This window comes from Dendroctonus ponderosae, unplaced genomic scaffold (assembly GCF_020466585.1).
Source record: "Dendroctonus ponderosae isolate FM_Combo_2020 unplaced genomic scaffold, Dpon_F_20191213v2 Dpon_F_20191213_10, whole genome shotgun sequence".
Taxonomy (NCBI): Eukaryota; Metazoa; Arthropoda; class Insecta; order Coleoptera; family Curculionidae; genus Dendroctonus; species Dendroctonus ponderosae.
This window is the reverse complement of record NW_026017111.1, coordinates 5,222,061-5,225,493: the sequence shown is the minus strand read 5'-3', so window position 1 is coordinate 5,225,493 and position 3,433 is coordinate 5,222,061. Positions and strand designations below refer to the sequence as shown.

Sequence of the window (3,433 nt, the reverse complement as noted above, 5' to 3'; positions counted from 1 at the left end):
TTGCAGCAAATAAGGAACTGATTTTATATACAAATAAATATATTAAGCACAAATTACACACAAAATTGAAAAACGCAACTGCAAAAAACTGGAAAAAATGATCCACTTGGTTTTGATATCTCAATCTTTGATATGCGTGGAAATAATGATTATGACTATTCGAAGTTGAGCTTTTCGGTTCGCGACATCGCGCTCTTGCGTTGTCTAAAAGAGAGCATGAAGAATTTGAAAAAAATCGAATACATTAAAGTTTTACGCCCGTCTCAACTATGTTGTCTAAAGATGGAACACAATGTGGATGTTGAATGGTGCATTCGCACACGAAGTTTTCATAGGCAATGACTATTGCAGCAAATAAGGAACTGATTTTATATACAAATAAATATATTAAGCACAAATTACACACAAAATTGAAAAACGCAACTGTAAAAAACTGGAAAAAATGATCCACTTGTTTTTGATGTCTCAATCTTTGATATGCGTGGAAATAATGATTATGACTATTCGAAGTTGAGCTTTTTGCTTCGCGACATCGCGCTCTTGCGTTGTCTAAAAGAGAGAATGAAAAATTTGAAAAAAATCGAATAAATCAATGTTTTGCGCCCGTTTCAGCTATGTTGTCTAAAGATGGAACACAATGTGGATGTTGAATGGTGCATGGGCACACGAAGTTTTCATAGCAATTACTATTGCAGGAAATAAGGAACTTATTTTATATACAAATAAATATATTTAGCACAAATTACACACAGGAGCAACGGAAAAGGTTTAAACATAAAAAAACCGACAAAGTAGAAAATGATTTGCATCTAGCTTGGCATATTTAACAAAAAAAAATATAAAAATGTAAAAAATTAAAAAGAACAGTTGAGCATTGAATTGTAAACATATTCTGGATGTATCAGATGACTGTCCCAAACAACAATTTTTAACAAATAAATATTGAAAACTTTAAACTAGTTGTTACAAAACATGATGAATTCAAGTGGAACTTTGCCAGCTCTCATGATCCAAAGCCCAGAGGCTGAAGGTTCTCCTGCGTCCCAACCTTCCACGCTTCGCACCGTTGATTGTTCAAGAACCACCTGGCACATGTCCTCACTTGCACCAAAGAAATTTACACCGCAATCGAGTCCAGTAGACCTATTTATCCGAAAAACTGTCGAAATCAAAGCCATAGTAGGCCGGATCATGTTGATCTTGCTTCAGCCAACGTTCTTTAACCAAGTCGCTGCCCTTTTCTCCGATCATAATCACTGCGGCGTTGGTGTTTCCTCTCACTATTTTCGGCATGATTGAGGCATCGATCACCCGAAGATTTTCGATACCGTAAACCTTCAGTTCCGGAGACACCACAGCCTTTGGGTCCTTGCTAGGGCCCATTTTGCAGGTTCCAACCGGGTGGAAAATGGTTGTTGTGTACGCTTGAGCAATACAAGCCCAGTATTCATCAGTGCCGAACGCCACATGCGAGCACGCTGGCAGAGGAGTGGTGACCAAAGCAGCCCCTAAATGCTGTAGCGCTTTGGTCCTTAGCAGGTTGAGTGACTGCTTCACTCCTTCCACTATCCTCCGCAGGTCGATTTCTTCAAAAAATGTATTCGCATGGATCACGGGCAGTCCATTAATTGGATCAGAGTCGTTGAGTCTGATCACTCCGCGACTTTGGGGGTTGAGCAAAATGGGCCTCACCATCAAACCGTCATAGTAGGACAATGGAAGGACGGCGGTTTCAGCGGTGAGAATCGGATCAGTGTAGAAGTTCTCCACATTGGTGGAATCGATGGAGAACTGAATATCCGGCCGGCCAGGTTCGCGTTCATACTTCGTTTGGACGAATGCATTGGCCTGTAGAGGCCCAGTGGAGGACAGTGGGCCTCTATGCGTGTCTCTGTAGTAAAACACGTCCTGCTGTAGTTGCTGGTCAGTTACTGTAGTGGCTGTTTGGTTGCTGAGTGCAAACACCACGCCATCTATAGTTGTGTGGTCTTGCAGATTGTGGCCCACAGCCAAATCTTTCAGCAGCTCGATCCCGTGTTGCTTCAAGTGATCGGCTGGTCCCACTCCACTCAGCATCAGGATTGCTGGGGAGTTAATTGATCCTGCGGATAGAATTACTTCCTTCCTTGCGAGCACGGTGTGCAGTTTATTGTTTTTCCGGTATTCCACGCCATACGCCTTTTTGGTCGTTGGATCAATCAAAACTCGGTAAACGTGCGCTTTGGTCTGCACGGTCAGATTCTCGCGCTTGTTCCTGATCGGACGAATGAACGCAACGTTGCTGCTCGCCCTGCGGCCATCCTCAGTGGTATGCTGCATTAGCATGGTACCGATCAGCTGCTCAGCGTTCTGATCCAGGTAGGGCAGGCCCAGCTCCTGGTAGGCTTCCACAAGGGCAAGCGTGTTCTGATCCTGATAGGGAAAATATCCCACTGGGAGATAGCCGTCGAATCCATGGTACTGAGGCTCGATTTTCTCTGGATTTTCGTTTCTCTCCGACTTGATGAAGTAGGGCAAGACGTCGCTGTAGGACCAACCATGGTTGCCTAGTTCCTCCCATTCGTCGTAGTCACGCGGATGGCCTCTGATGTAGATCAGGTAGTTGATGGTGGAGCTTCCGCCCATCACTCTGCCTCTGTACCAAGCGCATCTTCTGTTTCTTCGCGCTAAGCAGCTGTGGGGGGATGGCTGTGTTTGGTATCCCCAGTCCAGGCTTGATCGGACCACCACAGGCGGGAACGATGGAACGTCTGCTACTTCTGGCTCTTCTCCTCCGGCCTCAAGAAGCAGCACCTGCAAATAAAATGTTTAAGCGTTATTTTATTTCTCTCTAGGAAAAGTCTAGTTGCCGTTTATAAAGCCGGCACAAGTCAAGTTGTGTTTGAAGTGACGAAATTTTATTCCAAAGCGTTTAGCTTGTTGTTCGTGTTTCATAGTTTTGTTTATTTCCGAAAAAGTCAACGTTTATTTTCGAATACCGACCACCAGTTCACTTGAATATAAACATTGTCTGTAGAGTAAAAAAATCCATTTTAAGCTCAGCATCGACATTTATAACATACATTTCAGTAATTTTGTGATGAAAATGTAGTGTACAAAGCATTTTCCATACTCATGCCTTTATTAATCAAACTGTTGAATTTATTATCAGCAAGTCTATTATTTTGCCTAAAAATGCATTACATAGTAAATCATAAATTACTTATGATGCATGAATGGTATTATAATCTATTTCAAATCAAAATTAATTTCTGGGTTTCAGTCATTCATTGTCTCTATTTATCAATTAAAATACGTTTCTGTGGATTTTAAAAAAAAATTTTTTTTTAAATAACAGATAGTTAAAAAAAATTTCATTAATTTAAAAAACAACCACAGTTCGTCAACAGCCTCATCATATCACACATTAAAATACATCACAATTGCAATACTT

At 41.5% G+C, this 3,433-nt stretch overlaps 1 protein-coding gene across 1 annotated transcript; it reads right to left on the bottom strand.

Moving 5' to 3' along the window:
* Positions 1 to 718: 718 nt before the first annotated feature.
* LOC125502825 (glucose dehydrogenase [FAD, quinone]-like) lies at positions 719 to 3,195 on the bottom strand. Its single transcript, XM_048662183.1, has 2 exons — positions 3,184 to 3,195; positions 719 to 2,793 (listed from the first exon to the last, which is right to left on the bottom strand). The coding sequence occupies exons 1-2, from the start codon at positions 3,193 to 3,195 to the stop codon at positions 1,144 to 1,146; spliced, it is 1,662 nt and encodes a 553-aa protein (XP_048518140.1). The 3' UTR covers positions 719 to 1,143.
* Positions 3,196 to 3,433: the final 238 nt, after the last annotated feature.